The sequence below is a fragment of the Leucopleurus acutus genome (genome assembly GCF_964270905.1).
Source record: "Leucopleurus acutus genome assembly, chromosome: 1".
In the NCBI taxonomy this organism is placed as follows: Eukaryota; Metazoa; Chordata; class Mammalia; order Artiodactyla; family Delphinidae; genus Leucopleurus; species Leucopleurus acutus.
The window spans coordinates 185283291-185299079 of NC_139142.1; the positions used below are offsets into that span (position 1 = coordinate 185283291).

Sequence of the window (15789 nt, forward strand, 5' to 3'; positions counted from 1 at the left end):
TTAAAGACCAGCCAACAAGGAGCAATCCCATTTCTGGGCATAGATCCCAACGAACGGAGAGCAGGGCCTCTGGGAGGTATCTGCACACCCGTGTTCATATTCACGACAGTGTTATTCACAGCAGCTCAAAGGTGGAAGCAACCTACTTACAGTCTGGATGACAGTTATCTTAGTAACTGTTTTCACCTTGAAATGTAATCAAGAATTTTTTAAAAATATGCTCATTTTATTTTTCTTGCTGTCAAAAACTTCATATTTGTCTTACTTTTTATGATAAAGAATGACATGTAGGAAGGAGTCATACAGGTATGCAGCAGGAAAAGGCTCTGGCAAAAGACTGAAAACACAAACAGGAGCTCCCAGGGCAGCACAAAAATGGGGTGCCCAGCGAACCAGCAACCGGAAGAGGGGGGGTAGGGTGGGGAGGAGCCCACACTGGTCACTGGGTCCAGGGACCTGTATGTGGACCGGGACACAGCGGAACCTGCTCCAGCTCAGAGCTTCCTCAAGGAAGCCAAACAAGACGAGAAAAATACTAGCAAGAATCATGTCAGAAATGCCTGTAAACCATAAGGAACTGTAAGAAATTCATCTGATTGTTTCCAAAACAGCTCATCGCTCCTGGGAGGTTCTGACCCCACTTCTTGTACGCCCAGCCCCTGGGACCCCAGCCCCCGGGCTGCAGCTAAGTGTGAGCTCAGGATGGTGCCCTGAGAACACGCAGCCCGACCAGGACAGCACAGGGGGACCTCGAGGACACAACGCTCATTTTAAGCAACTGAACTTGCAAAACGTGACAAAAGCAGTGAAAGTCTTCTCTCTGAACAGAAACAGGTAACATTTTAGCCCATCTGCTGCCAGTCATCAGTCTGCAGTAGATACAGAGCTGGGATGAGCCCCAATGCAGACAGGGAGCAGGAAGGTAAAGGAAGGTTCGCCTAGAATAAGGCTTTCAGCAACTGTGTCCTTGCTCGGCCAGCCCACAACAGACGTGCAATCACATCCACTCATAACCACACTGAGCAGGTCCACAAAGGGGAGGGTTTCCTCTGCAGACACCCCCGCCCACACTCACATGTCCTCCACCGTGATGTCCTTCAGGATCTGGCAGTAGTCCACGTTCCACACGGCCTGGTCGTCCCATACCTTGGAGGCCAGCAGGATGGCCCCCAGAACAATCCGCTTCCAGTTGGCCGGACAGATGTCAATCTCTGCATATGTTAGAAGCCTTTCGAGGTACACCTGGAAGACACGAGCACGCCGGCGCCCGGTGACCTGCCTTGTTACTGCTCCACACCCGCCAACACACGCGAACCAACTCCCAGCTGTTCACTGCACTCCCCCAGCTCAGCTTTAAACAGGCGCTGACAGCCTGATCACATGTATTTTAAAAAGTCAAAGGGCTCAACGAGTCTGAGGCAAAATGGGCTGAGAGGCACACTCCGTAACTGGATGTGTGAATGAGGCCGGCCCTTAAGACTCCGGGGCAGGAAAGTGTTCTAGGAGCTGCGGGTTAATTTCTCACTCTACCAACTATGACATCAACACACATTCAACAAACCACTGGGCTTCCCTGGTAGCGCAGTGGTTAAGAATCCGCCTGCCAATGCAGGGGACACGGGCTCAACCCCTGGTCCGGGAAGATCCCACTTGCTGCGGAGCAACTAAGCCCGTGCGCCACGACTACTGAGCCTGCGCTCTAGAACCCGCGAGCCACAACTATTGAAGCCCGTGCTCCTAGAGACCGTGCTCCGCAACAAGAAGCCACTACAATGAGAAGCACGCGCACCACAACAAAGCGTAGCCCCTGCTCGCCGCAACTAGAGAAAGCCTGCATGCAGCGACGAAGACCCAACACAGCCAAAAAAAAAAAAAAAAAGTTCCGTTTTAAAAAAACAAAACAAACCCACCAATGTGCCAAGAAGGAGAACAAAGGATGTGAAAGGAAGAAACCTATTTTTTTCTATCTGTAGTTGTTTCTAAATTAAACTCTTTATTTTGAGGTAATTGTAGATTTACAGGCAGTGTTGATAAACGTATTTTTTTTATTATTATGGTAAAATACACATAAGATTTACCACTTAATCATTTCTGTGGCATTAAGAACAGTCACAGTGTTGTGAAATCGCCACCATCTATCTCTATTTCCAGAACGTTTTCATCTTCCCAAATTGAAACTCTGTACCTATTACAACTCCCCACTTCCCCTCCCCTGGCCCCTGGCACCCACCTTTGTACTTTCCGCCTACGTGACTGTGACTCCTCTAGGTACCTTACATAGGTGGAATCGCAGTGTATTTGTCCTTTTGTGATTGGCTTCTTTCATTGAGCATAATGTTCCACGTTGTAGCATGTGTCAACATGTCCTCCCTTTTCAAGGCTGAATAATGATCCATTTTATGTATGGACCACATTTTGCTTATCTATCATCCACTGACAGACATTTGAGTGGTTTCCTCTTTCGGCTACTGTGAATAATGTTGCTGTGAACACTGGTGTACAAGTATCTGTTGGAGTCTCTGCTTTTGATTCTTTCGGGTATACACCCAGAAGTGGAACTGCTGGATCATATCATAATCTATGTTTAATTTTTTGAAGAACCACCATACTATCTTCCACGGCAGCTGAACCATTTACATCCCCACCGGTAATGCACAAGGGTTACAGTGTTTCCACATCCTTGCCAACACTTGTTGTTTTCTGTATTTTTTTTTTTTAATTATTGTCATCCTAATGGGTGTGAAGTATCTTTTTTAATATGTATGTATGTATGTATGTATGTATGTACGTATGCATGTATTTGGCTTCGCCGGGTCTTAGTTGCAGTACGTCAGAGCTTCGTTGCTGCGTGAGGGATCTTCAGTTGAGGCATGCAGGCTGAGTTGCGGCATGCGGGATCTAGTTCCTTGACCAGGGATCGAACCCAGACCCCCTGCATTGGGAGCATGGAGTCTTAACCACTGGACCACCAGGGAAGTCCCTGAAGTGATTGTTTTTAAATGAAATAATTCCAGCTGAAGTTGTAAAATGAAACCATGTAATATAGGATTTATAAACTGCCATAATTTAGTTTGAAGACAAACATCAGAAATACCCACAAAGCCCACTGCTTAAGCTGGATCACAAGGTACGAATGCCTTTTAAAGTCCCCCTTCATAAAAATCTGTTTATTGGTATGTTTTACATTTTTCTCAACTGTGGAATGATTACTTCCATAGTTTTTACAAAGGTTGATGACTAATTCTTCCCATTCTACCAAGGAGAGAATCAAAAAGATGTATGATAGGGAATTCCCTGGTGGTCCAGTGGTTAGGACTCCACACTTTCACTGCCGAGGGCGCGGGTTCAATCCCTGGTCGGGGAACTAAGATCCCACAAGCTATGTGGTGCGGCCAAAAAATAAATAAAATAAAATATTTCTTAAAAAAAAAAAACAAGCAGAAAACTGAAGCTGGACCTAACTCCAGATTTTTTAAAGCAATTGTTATGAACAGTCTTCATCCAGATCCCTAAGACTCTATTCCTTTATACAGACGAGCTATGTAAACCTCTCCAAGCTCCCCAACGAAACAGCTCCTCATTGACTCAGTACAGAAAGAAGGCTACTCAATTTTCTTCTTACTTTACCATAGTAGATAGATATTAACAGGTACACTAGATAATATTTAAGATAACATTTAGAAAAAAATAACGGGCATCTACCATGTCTGATATTCCACTAGGGCTAACTAGAGGAATCAGACATGAAAATACAGTCCATTACTGAGGGAAGGCAGTTGTTATGTTGGGAGATAAGGCATTCATAATAAGCACCACTTAACAGCATGTAATTTAGCAGAACTTGCCAGTAAAGCTATACTCAAGGGTCAGCTGCAATTTCTTTAGTAAATTCCCACTTGGGTGTTTTAATTCTCTGCCAAGTAAAATAACAGACAATTGATTCTTTCTCAACACCATTCCCTAGACCGTTGCTAACAGGACACTCTTGCTCAATTAAATTTGCAGATTTACTTTCATAAGAAGGACCATCCTTGGGAGTCTCTAGAAAATACAGGCCAGTGAGCACTTACTGAGCTACAAAGAGCATTCGGTTGACTGTACAAAATAAAACTGTTAAAGGCATGGGGGAGGAAGAAAATGCAAGCTCATGGAATCCAGGATATGTGACCAAACTTCCGACGATGCTGGAATTTTTCCATGGATTTTAAAGAGCAGCACTGGGTCCATTCATCTTAAGACTCTCGTACCCAGAGCTTAGCCAACTGGGACCTCAACAGCGCTTCCTATTTGCTAGTATTTGTAGGAGCACAAGAATGAGATATTTGGATTCGTCACTGGACACCATCTGAACAACAGCTTTTGACTTCCTTAGAAACCACTAACGTGACCTAAAAAGGGAGTCTTCGGGGTCAGAATGGATAGATTCCACAGGTCGCCTCAACATCAGAGCACCAGCCTCTGAGAGGCACTTTGGGGCTGCAGTCCAGGGGCTGAATGGCAGCCCTCATGGCCATGCAGCAATGGCTGGACCTGCCAGGCCACTCGAGGGGTACCCAGCTGGGCTGGCATGACTGGTGCTCCCTGATACAGCCAGGAGCAAGTGGCTGAAGGTCCTGGAAGCTCCTTGCACAGGCAGGCTGCAGTCTAGTTCCTTGTGTGCAGCAGTGCAGAGCTAACTGTGGGCCCCGCCGCCTCCCCCCCGGGCATGCCGCCAAGAGAAGGCCCAGGAGAAAGGCCGAGAGAGATGCAGCTCTGCCAGCTCTAGACCGGACCTGTTGTGAACGGCTGCTTCTACCTCTAGAGACTGGAGAGAAGGGCAGGATCATCATACATGGGGCTCGCTCAGAGCTCGCAGCTGTCTGCCCTCTGCCCACAGGCCCCAGGCTGACTCGGCCAACCAAGCAGGCCCCAGAGAACCCGTCTGCAGAGCTGGGCCTGCTGTGCGGGCCCCGAAGCTGCTCACCTTTAGGCTGTAGCCAGCAAGACCGCCATATATGTATGCTAATCCCCTGCTAAGCCACTAGCTGATGTCACAGGACAAGAGAAGATTTCAGCAGTTCCAATGACTGACAAATACACATCACTCTCGTAGTACTCCCAAGACAAACTAGCCACCCCTCCCAGCCACCATCGGAGACAGGGAAACACACTTTACATGTTCTCCATGTCTCTGCAGAAACTGTGTCCTCCACAGGACGCTAACCTTCTCCTTCATGCTAATAAATCCAAACTCTAAGGCACTACAGGGCACGGTCAGGTCACAGTTTTCTTAGGAATGGAAGGTAAAAAAAAACCCCACCACATTCCATCTGCAGAAGCTTCAAAATGAATCTTTCATCATGGTGTGGATTTTAGTACTAATCTTATCCACGGTGTCATCTGATTTTCTCACCCTTCCCTCCCCTTTATCACAATCTCCTTTCATTAAAATATCAATCCTGCTGCCCAAGGTGTGTTTTGTTAAGGACGTGACATCCTTTGGAGGAACAAAGCTGAGCAATAAATATGCTTCCCAATCATGACCTAAGGACCTATCATCACTCCAGATCACCAGAGGAAGACTTGTTGAATGTCTGTTAACCTACCAGGCGGCAAGTTCCATGAGAGAAGAAATGAACAAACAAACAGGTTACTGTCCAATCATCCGAGAGTACAGGGCTCTTAGTGTGGCAGAGACACAAAGGGTCCTGTACACTTTCTGTCACACACCAATCTCTTCTCAGGAACTGCAGGGATGACTTTCTGGTCCCTCGGGGCAGCCCGTGCACTAGCAGAGCTTACTTCTTATCTGAGTTGCACACAGTGTCAGTGACGAAAGGTCAGTGACAATGGGCTACACTGCCAAATCTATTTCCCAAATGAGATCTGACCTAAAGAGTCCAGTCCGTCCCTAAGGTTTTCAGAGTCTAAGTAAGGTTACAGATTTTTATCTCAAGTCTTAAAGTGCAGATTTATGTCCATGCTGTCTCTGAGTATCTTACAGACACATATTTACATGAAAATCACAAAAAAGAAGGCAGCAACTACAGCAGTCCTTCCGATATATGAACTTATCACATCTGATCAATGGTATTAAACCTCTGCAGGGAACCAACACCACAAACCTGGACGTTAATGAGGAGGCGCTGGTCCTTCTCAGGCCCTCGGGCCCTGTGCTTCACTTACCTGCACGCAGCATTTCAGCTTTCCTGATTCTGAGTGCGATCTGACAATGGGCTTTAGGTGGGCACTGTGGAGCAGACCACACACGCACCCTCTTTTAGGAGATCCCGTCGCTACCCTCCCAGATAAAAGACAACCCTGAAGTGGTGCTGTGCTTCCCAGGTCCGTGACGGACATTCCTGCCTGCGCCCCACTCCACGACCGCGTCACCCTGTGGGCACTCACCAGGGTGACAATGGCACATTCCGCAGTCAGCTGAGCAGCACTGAACAGTGTCCGAACAAACCGGTAAATCTGCTTCTGCTCTGGGTTGTGTTTGTCATAATCTGGTGGCACTTCGCATTTCTGGGAAAGGAGAGATTCTCAATGACTGGCCGCCCAACAAGAATAACAGAGACACGACTGGACAACACCCTGAGACCCCGGGGGAGGGTTACCGAAAGAGGGTGAAGGTTCTCATCGAAAATATCCAAGAGCATCCTTCCATCTGGGTCCCTGGTTGGGGGGGCGGGCCGGGGGGAGAAATAACAGAAAACGGAGTTTACCTTCTGCAAGAATGAGTGCCAGTCAAAAGGAAACAAAAATGTATTTTGATTCAGCTGTTATTTCAAGAAACAGAAGCAGTGCTGTTAAGAGATGCTACTGATTATTCATGAATTATAATTTGTTTTTCTTGGGGACAACACTTAATCATTTTTGAATAGTCCAAGAAATAAAGGTTATGAATCACATTTAGTTTAATTAACTTAAGTGAAAATCTAGATTTTCATTTCCTGAGTTTTCAAATGAACCAAATCTAAATTTCTTTAACCTCTTGTTTCTGAGCAAAGGCTGACAGATCTGTTTAAACCATCCTTAGGTTGTGGTCGACAAGAAAGAAGTCTGAGGGTAACAATGAACACTCATAGTGTGTCCTGGAGATTAGTTTGAAAGTTTCACAGCATGCAACTTAACCACTTCGCTAATGAGGAGTTTCATGATTGTATATTGAAAAACAAGAGGGGACACGTAGAAAAGTGTAACTGGTTGTTACCAAGCCGGTAACTGCACAGACCCATTTAAAGTGGCAGCGTTCACTGTGAGCTCAGCGGGGCCGCTGGGCTCTGTGGGGGTCGTCCACACTCCACTAGTGATGGCTCTACCTCCATCTGTTTTATGTCATTTGAGTTTTGTCTAAAATTATTTCTTTAAAAACCAAATTTGGAAACCACTGGTTTGGTTAACAGCACACAGTTTTCCAACGTCAACTAGGCTTGCAAGTATCAGAAGGCTGCAGATCCGTCCCTGACACGCACGCCCCGTGGCAAACACTACAGTTTCTGTCCTATGAACTTACTGTCTGCATCAAAATAAAAGCGAAAGAAAGAGCTTGGCAGACCAGCTCAATTTTCATCCCTGTCTTTGCACAGTGGGAACTGTTTTTAAAGCTCTGGGCATTCATACCTGTGCTGCTTTTCACTAGCCTGCAGGACAGACAGCAAAGATTTAGATGAACCCGAATAAAAGCACGGCTCAAGCAGTCAGGACTGGAGAGTGGGGTGAAAACATAAAGTGCACCTGGCGCTGAGGAATCGCGATCCCCCTCGACTGCCAACCACCTCTGCCAGGTACTCAAGGAGGAAGGTGAGGGACGCCCCCAACTCCTCAGGCTCTTCAGCCCTGTTCAGTTCTCCTGAGGAGTGAGAGCCCCTGAAACACCATTCAGCACTCTCGAGAAACTTTCACAAGTAATTTTAAAAATCAAAATGTAGGTTCAGAAATATAAATAAGGATTCAGAATTTAAGCTAAAATGACTCCTCTGAGAAGTGGATTTTGCTTTCACTTCCATTAAAAGCTATGAATCTCAGCACAGTCTCTATCAAAGCTAAGGGATCTATCACCAGCCCCTGAGGCTGGGTCAGTATGACTTATCAAAGAGGGAGTCTGCAGACACCTCTTCTCAAGACACTTTCAGGCTACAATCTGTAAATTAATCATGCTTGTTTCCACAGGCTGACTTTTCTGTTGGACTCTCTCCACTTCCTCTCGGCCCAATGTATCACCATTAACCCAGCAGAGCATATCATTTAAAGTCTCAGTGGTATATTGCTTGGGTTCAATTCCCAATTCCCCACTTTACTAGTTGTGTAATCTCAGGCAAATTATTTAAAAAATCTCTCTATGCCTCAGTTTCTTTATCTGTAAAATGCAGATAATGTCAGAATCACCTCATGGAGCTGTTATAAAAAATTAAATGAGATAAGGCATGCAAAGAGCTGACCAGGGTGGTCAGAGTAAGCATTTAATGGAGTTGGGTCTTATTATTAATAGCTATGGCTACAGATTAGCTTTGAGGCCCATAGAGTCTAAGAACTGAGAAATCGGAGACGCTAATGCAAAACTGTTTTGAGAACACATCTGAGTTTCACCAATGGTATTACATTGCTAGTTAAGACCTAAGTGTTTAAAAAGTGTGAACTACTATCATAGAAATAAGCAGCAAGACGAATCTACACTGTCACTAAGTTATTCTGGTCAAGGTTCGAAGTTCCAGTATCCTACATTTTGTAAGTTCGTAAATCCAAACTTCTCAAGCACCATAATGAACCATGAATCACAGTTACACTACAGAGAAAGGTCATTACAGAGAATACCTTTCCAGGTATTTGCTTCCAATGGCTGTGTTTTCCCATAACCTGTCCATCACAAGCTCTGTCATCTACCCTCCACGTCACTGCTTGTCACAACTCTCCCTTGTCCCCTTCCTAAAATAGACTCCAGGGCTGTGGCCCCCACCACGGAGACCCACGCTAGCCAAAAGGTGACCTTGCTGGTTCCCGGAACTGTTACTACACTCATATAACACATGTAAATGTCACACCCATCAGTGGAAGAGGACTGCAGTGAGAGTGGCTTTGTTCTCATGAAAACGAAGAAGGATGCTTCATAAAGACCCAATAAAAGGAAATCACTAAAAACAAGTTTGCTGTAGATCAGGTGTGGTCAAAGCCTAAAAGATTCTACAGTCATTGTTTAGCAAATGTCACAAGTTTTCTCGCTATTGATTACAAAAACAAACCAAAAAACACACACAAAACAGGTGTGGCTTATAAAAGGACAGCACTTCAGTAATCAATGCCCCACGCTCAAAGCAGAAGCCTCAGTGCTGCATAAAACTGGCAAATGAGTGTACTTTTACATGTTTTATGTTGAATTAAAATGCTTAAGGTAAACGTTTAAATGATTCTTCTGTGAGTCCCTGTTTTAACTGACTTTTAAAATTAACTGAACTATCTCCAGACATCTATCAGAGAGAGAATTTCTACTACATTAAAATAGTTTATGACTAAATTTACAACAAAACTTTTTCTACTGAATTGAAACTACAAACTAAACATTTTTTCATGTTAAAGCTGCACACAGAAAATTGTTAAAATATTTTATAACAGACAGAATGTTTAAGCAAATTATACAGAAAATAAAGTCAAGAGGAGGCTGAACATTGTCAAGAAACTTTGTTTTGCTGCCTTCATTTGGTGTCCTCTGACTCAGAAGCAGTTCAGCATTTACCTAGGAAGTGTGGGTAAATTGTACTAACTTTGGAGATTCTATGAAAATGAAATAAGAATATAAAACTCAAAGGCTGAGGAACTAGAACGTAATAGGAAAAACATCACAGTAGATGATGTGTGATGTTTTTAGCACAAAATTAATCAAAATCCACCTACCTGTTTTTGATGTGGTAATATATTGCGAGAGCGACACTGGAAAACAAAATGCAGAAGTTCAGTGTTTCATAAGCGCATTCAAGATGTCATATAGTATCTGGCATCAGTCTGACCATAAATATTTAAAATTTAAGTAAAAAATGACCCATCTGAACAGCCCCACTTAATTCACAATGCTGATTAAGAAAATGCATTCTTCAAAGTAAATCAATCAGGTACTTATTTTGAGCAATTATTAAATCTTTTCCAGAAACACCAAAACTTCAAGTGATATTCAGAAACAAATTTCTCTTTCTAGCTGAAATCTTAAGCTTTCTTCACTTTAAAATATAGGCACTACGTAAAAAATAGGTGGTGAAATTAAACACCTCTAGAAGTCTCCAACTCAGCACCTGCTGTTTTAGAAAATTAGTGGTTTCTTTATAACTACCATCAAAATGTGAATATTACCCACAGTGGTTTGCCATTTTTTCTTTTAAATCAATAACCTCTTGGAAATCTGCCTAATTTATTCATTCATTTGCTGAAATGGTAGTGTAACTCTTATTTGTAATACCTTAAAATTTTATTTTACATTTTAAAAGATCTGAATTTAATGAAAACATTCCTATCCCCTGAATTTTCTTCAAATGATGTTTTTCTGATTATAAAATGTGTTACATTCAGATTGAAGAAATTTTTGGAAAATAAAAAAGTATACAGAAAAATAATTCCTCTGCCCAAAGATTATTACTATCAGCTTAAGATATAGAGGTATTTATTCGTATCTACCTAAAGCAAACAGGTTTGCATCCCACTTTTATCCTCATTAACATTTTTCTTACCATTAAAGTGTTATTCAAAAACGTGACTTTAAATGGCTGACTATATTCCATTACATTGTTGAATAATTTATTAACCATCCCCCTACTATTGAACATTTATTTTTAATATTTTTGCAATTATGATTAACACCATAATGAATATACCCACAGATAAATATTTGTGTGACCTATGACTATATTATTTCCATAAGAAAACATCCTGTACTTGGAATTACTTGCTCTAAGGTCATTAATAACTGTTAAGGCTCCCCACATATACATCCCAGTATCTTTGCAGAAAAGCTGTACCAGTGTACTTCCCCACCAGTGTCTGTCTCACCTCCCCTTCACCAACACTCACCTTGAATGTTTTGAAAAAATGTTCTCCAACTGGACAGGTTAAAAGTGTAACCGTTTTCAATTTGAGTTTCTTTGATCACCTGTCAAGTTGGCAGGGTTATTCGTGTTGACTGCCCAATTTTTTATTATTTCCTCTTTTGCAACCTGTCTAGATCCTTCCACAATTTTTGTTTTACTTTAAAATGTACTGAGGAGGCCAAAAATTTATTTTTTAAGCTTGTAAGAACATAGCTAACTGGCTGCATCAGACTGTGTTCTCAGAGCACAGAAACTGCCATCCAGAGCACCAACATGGAGGTAGAGGGCTGGGTCCCAAACACCTCAGCTCACTCGGCGGCGGCACTCACTCAGAGACCTGGGCATGCACGCTGGACTCTGAGTAGCTCAGATGTTCACCCACGACTCAACATGACTATAGCTCATCTCACTCTATCAAAAGAAAGCATCTCCTTCTAAATCTCTCTTTCCAGATCTATTAATTCAAATGATTTCAGCTAAGTGTTAAAAGTATCCCTGAGCAAATGTAATATATTCTCTTCCTCCTAACATCTTGAAAAGCATCTAAGCTGATGAAGGAAAGTGGGGTGAAGGGACTTCAGAAGTTTAAAAAATAATGGTACAGTTTTCAAAGTGCCTTCACGTACCTTAAAAGCCCTGCGATGGGAAATAATAAATGTTACTGATTCTATTTTATAAATAAGAAAATTCAGGTAGAGACACTAGATGTCGGGATTTCCGACTTGTATCATGGTTTTATGCCCTTTCATTCTATAATGCTGCCTCTAGAAAAAAGGAAGAAAGTACTGTTTTATTCATTTAACAGTCCTGCTGTGATGATTAAATTGAATGTTTCATATGATTGGGTTTGGTATAGTGATTACTTTAATTGCTTTGATTGATTGAGAAAAATATGGTCCCTGCTTCCCCTGTGAGGGAGCACATCACAGGAAAATCACCACTGCACTGAAGTCAGACCAGCTGGGTTTAAAAACTGGCTCCTTCATCAATTAGAGTTTATCCACCTCTCAGAGCCTTCAATTCCTCAACTAAAAAATTACAATTCAACCCACATCACAGAGTGGTTATTACAATCAAATGAAGTGTATAAAAGCATGATCTCAAATATAAAGTTCTAAAGCAAAGTTATTATTATTATTGTTGTTGCCCTATGAATAATTCCACCTCAAGAGGTCTTCCGGCTTCTGTAGATGGAGTGAAAGGTCTTCGGGGCCCCAAGGTTACTGTCTCCCACATCTCCAGAGCTGAAAGCAAGCGTGGACGTTATCATGACTCAGGCCTCCATAAAACACAGTGCCAGTCTGTAGGCCAATGTCCACTCAAGATCATACCCCGGAAAGTGAGAAAACCAAGCTGAGGATGCACGTGTTGGGCCCAGCTCCACAGGCCAGTTCAGTCGGTCATTGTGAAAGAAGTGACTGCCGGGGGCAAAGGACAGTCAGCTGAAAACAGAATCAATTCCAGGCTTCAGGCTTTACTCCAAATGCCCAGCTTTGGAGGCCTGCTTAGTCTGCCATGTCCTCAGAAAATGGTGAGGTCACCCAGGACAGGCTGACCAGAGGGTTAGCTCAACTGCCCTTGCTGCAGAGCCAAGAGGGAAGGGGAGCTGGGAATGAAGAAATGCTATTTTCTTGATCAGGAAAACAAAACATGTTTCTGACCGCGGGCACTACCCTCGCTGTACTTCTCACCTAGAGCTAAGTCAGAGGTGCCGGGTTCTGGCGGGTGTACGAAGCTGCTCTCGACCCTCAGGCCCGGGACCGCGGATGGTGTGGGCAGCTGCGAGCGGCCCTCACCGCCCTCCCCCCCGTCCTCTGAGCACCATCCCCGTGCTCACACAGGATTCGGGGCCTGGGTCGGTTACAGGGGCACGGAGGTGGGTGGCAAACTCTAAATTCATACCACAGCTATTGACCTTGAGGAGAAAGATGCGAAAATCAAGTTCTCAGAGAAGATACTATGCCTGTGAAAAAAATGAGCACAGAATTGTGCCCAAATGTGTCACACTGCTGCTGCTTCTCTTTGACAGTTAGAGCCACTCTCAACCCTCCACCCATTCCTGAACCAGAATTCGTAAATGTTTGTTCATTTTGGCAATCCCCGATTTACAGAAGGGTTTTCTTTTCTTTTCTTGTTCTTTTTTTTTTAACATGAATTTTATTTCAGAGTACTTTTCAACTCCTGGATTTCCATTTGGTTCTTTTGTAACCTTTCCCCCCCACCCCCACCCCAGCCGCATCACGTGGTTTGCAGGATCTGTTCCACAACCAGGGATTGAACCTGGGCCACGGCGGTGAAAGCCTGGAATCCTGACCGCTAGGCCACCAAGGAACTCCCCAGAAGGGTTTTCTTCTAAAATTAGCTTAGAAAGCTATTGTTAGAACCCAGAGCATTTTCTCCAAGGTCCTACATGGTTTATCAGGAGGCGAGTTCAGCCCACGAACGCTCACTCTGCCCACAGGAAGCTGAACTACTGATTAATGAGTTTGTATCAATTTTAACATCTTGGGACAGGATGTCACAAGGGCCTTGGCAGGTGTAGGATACGGTTAGGCAGAATTTTAGAATAGGAGGGCCTTCAGACTTCCAGTCTCCCTGCCCTTCATGACATTCGTTGCCCTCGTGCTGTCAAAGGCCCTGGCTGAAGTTACCCAGGCCAGCTAACATCTCAAAATGACCAGAACCAGGTCATGTGTGACATACGGGAATTTACAGGGAAAGATTCTGATGGTATTGCTACAATTAGGGCCCACCCTACCCAGCTCCCAGGTCCAAAATGTACATTTTTAAAAACGGCACATTTTAAAACAAATAAGCGACTGACTGAAGGCATCTCAAATCCGGGTGGTGTGGAGAAGCGTCCTCTGGACCAGGGCAGCCACAGCATCCACCCTGGATGCCTCCTCTCGGCACTCAGCCATCATCACTGGCCCAGCTGTCCAGCTTCTTTTCCTCCCGGTATTAACCACAGGTTAAGCTTTCAAGGGAACTCGAAGGCAGTTGTTCACTGACACCAGGGGTTCTCGGCCTTGGCCACCTATGAGAATCTCCCTGCGGGGTTGACATTCCAGATCCTGGATCTGCGGGGCCAGACATCACACCTCAGTGGGGCTCTAAGCCCTCGGGGGCCTTGCGGGTGTGGCGAGCTGGAACCACTGATTCACAGACCGCACTTGTGACTGCGGAGCTTCTACCTCCCAGACTCCACACTGAAATATCAAATTGTCACCCAGATCTCCTACTGGGCCCCGGTGTGTCTGCATCACAACCAGTGGCAGTGTGAAGTCATCCCCAGGTGAAGCACTGAGCAACAGAGTCCGAGCCCCTGGAAACCCACAGCTCCCGCCAGTCCTGGAGGGAGGGTCCCAGGACCCAGGGAGGCGGGGCTCTAGGGCTCAAGCGGGTGCCAGGTGCCAGGTCTCCAGGCTCCTGCTTCCTGCCCCAGCACCTCCCAGACCCCGGCACAGAGCCCAGCCCCAGGGTAGGGCAGCTCGGCCAAGGGCAGGGCGGTGGAGCGAGGGCACATGCGGGCTCTCAGCCGTGAGCGCCCACTGTGGGGTGATGCCCGCTGGTCCCTCAACCACCAACAGAAGGAGGGAAGAAGCTACGTTCCCGTTTAGATCTTAGAAACAAGCAACCCATAGGGGAGAAGGCGGCCTCGCTCTAGGCGGGCCCACGTCCCACCTTCCGCCTGGAGGGGGCACCGTCCCCACTGCTTGGCAGGCCTGACTGCCATGTGTGGGCACACGCAGAACAGGGCTCTGAGGCCTGGATGCCTGGCCCACTGGAACACAAGAAGGCTTCTTATTTACAAACACAAACACTCACCGCACACGCTAACGTGGACTGCTGTTAAATGTGGACTCTTCTTAAATGAGTGCAGAGGCAAAATATCCCAGGTTTTTCATAGCTGAGCCAGAGGCCACAGACCCCAGCACCTTTATCAAGGCTTCCTACCACAATGCTAGTGGGAACATTTCAGGAAAAAGCAGCATTCCATCCCTCCCACCTCCCCCTTGAAAATAAGAGAACTGAAACCACAAAGGGAAAAGATTTTATCCGAAGACCGCCCCCCCCTTTCCTCCCTTAAGCCCCATTTTACAGTAAGAGACCAGAGCGAGGGGGCTCAGCCCACCCTCCCTGCTGGGGAGACAGCCAAGGTCAGAACCCCACTCTCCACGCTCCAGGCAAATACACTTCCACGGTGCCAAGCCTGCTTTCTACTGCAACCCCACGTCAAAGTGGGACCCATTACACCTTGAAGGTAAAATACTAGCAGACTTACGCCAGGATGGCTTCACTAGGAGGTGGGAAGGTAGAAAGTATGCACAAAACTCAAAAATATGCTCTAACCTACATTTAAAATCACTGAAGAATTTGGCCTTTTTATGTAAACGGTAATATAGACAAATATTTTGAACACCCCACATTTTAACTCCCAAAATCACTTTTTAAAAAGACTTCTTGAATATGGCCTCCCCCTGCCCAATCTTACCACTCCCAGACCCCACAACCAACCAGTTAGCCATCAGGTTAAGGAAAAGAAAAGACATGCAGTTAAGGAAAAGAAAAGACATTCAGTTAAGGAAAAATGTGTATACCCACCATTTAATTGTATACTTGAGGTTTGGTTGACTGACTGTGCTATCATCTAGGAAAATAGTCGAGCAGGAGCTGTATTTCCTTCCTATTTGTCCTGGAGGATGCTAAAAAACAATGGCAACAAGACAAGGACAAT

General features: G+C 44.9%; 1 protein-coding gene across 1 annotated transcript in view; it reads right to left on the bottom strand.

Moving 5' to 3' along the window:
- The window catches only part of CCNY (cyclin Y), a 127594-nt gene that overhangs the window by 5178 nt on the left and 106627 nt on the right, over positions 1–15789 (bottom strand). Inside the window, exons 4-8 of the mRNA XM_082843821.1 lie at positions 15657–15757; positions 9871–9906; positions 6600–6657; positions 6388–6507; positions 1076–1242 (exon numbers count right to left, since the gene is read on the bottom strand). Of these exons, the coding sequence (XP_082699947.1) occupies positions 1076–1242; positions 6388–6507; positions 6600–6657; positions 9871–9906; positions 15657–15757 (482 nt within the window). The remainder of the gene's footprint in view (positions 1–1075; positions 1243–6387; positions 6508–6599; positions 6658–9870; positions 9907–15656; positions 15758–15789) is intronic.